At 34.4% G+C, this 1,033-nt stretch overlaps 1 protein-coding gene across 1 annotated transcript; it reads left to right on the top strand.

The window, feature by feature from the left end:
* The first annotated feature begins 141 nt into the window (after window positions 1-141).
* On the top strand, window positions 142-893 carry Tsp_10385 (conserved hypothetical protein). Its single transcript, XM_003372775.1, has 2 exons — window positions 142-170; window positions 587-893. Exons 1-2 carry the CDS (start codon window positions 142-144, stop codon window positions 891-893), a joined length of 336 nt encoding a protein of 111 aa, XP_003372823.1.
* The last annotated feature ends 140 nt before the right edge of the window (window positions 894-1,033 follow it).

The following is a 1,033-nucleotide window of genomic DNA, read 5'->3' as shown; positions in this document are numbered from 1 at the left end:
GCATATATTATGAAGTTTCACCCTGGGCGACTACATATTGTACTACTTATGCAAATGGCCATTGCATCCTCATAACTTAGCAAAAGTAAATTCAAATAGCCACACATGTGGTATCAATTATGAGTTTCATGAATGAAAAAGATGGTAACCGTAAATGGATCCCATGAAATGTTTGCTTTTTGGAAAAGTAAACACTTATAACGCTTACGTTTTGTTTTGAAGAAATTAATAATTTTGGTCCCATTGTTCAATCCGCTGGGCCGACATAATTTGGGTGTATGTTAGCTGAAAGGAAAACAAATACTGAAGTCTCACAAATGCATTTCGATTCCCGGAAAACAAGGAAATGATTAAACTATGTAACAATATTTTCCCATTTCTTGCCGTTTCAACGACTGGATTTTCATTTTTAAGCCCTAACCACAAAAACTGCTAATTCTAAGGCAAAAATGTATATAGCAGTGCTTACAAATTTGAAAATTTCCATTAAATCTATTTAAAAACAAAACAAAATATAGTAAATTTTATTTTCAAGAATTTTTGACATTAAAACAAAGAACAACATTTCTATTGAAATTATTTATAGAAAGCGAATATTAAAAACAGTGCTGCTGATCGAATCAGCTTTCATGACGACTGCTCAAGCATTTGTTGAAGAATTTCACTGTCCAACGGCGCCGTCTGTCCCGGTGGTGGTAGCAAGTCAAGGAATTTATTCACGTTTTGCTTTGTCTGCTGGATCTTCTTTTTTCTTTCCTTCTTCCCCAACTTTACTGCTCTGTAAATCATATACCCAAATGCGACCAACACGCACAAAGCGGAAAGCACGAAAAGCGCGAAAGTACCTTCCTTCCACATCGCAATTTAATGCAACTATCAAGCTCGAACTTTGATAAGAACTAAAGAACGCGGCATACAAGACGTAACTCATGCTTTAAAGTGTTTAAACAATTTGGCATTCAAACTTGTTAAATGACAGCACTGACTTGTTAAAGTACACTCTAATGTTAATTATTTAAAGAAAAGTTATTTT

Source organism: Trichinella spiralis, assembly GCF_000181795.1.
Source record: "Trichinella spiralis strain ISS 195 chromosome Unknown Scfld8, whole genome shotgun sequence".
Classification (NCBI taxonomy): domain Eukaryota; kingdom Metazoa; phylum Nematoda; class Enoplea; order Trichinellida; family Trichinellidae; genus Trichinella; species Trichinella spiralis.
The sequence above is the reverse complement of the archived record's forward strand: the minus strand, read 5'-3'. Positions and strand labels throughout refer to the sequence as shown.

Coding starts and splice junctions, on each gene's coding strand:
- Tsp_10385 (XM_003372775.1), top strand. CDS start 142: ATGGTAACCGTAAATGGATCCCATGAAAT. Junction 171..586: donor GTAAATGGATCCCATGAAAT/GTTTGCTTTTTG, acceptor AATTATTTATAG/AAAGCGAATATTAAAAACAG.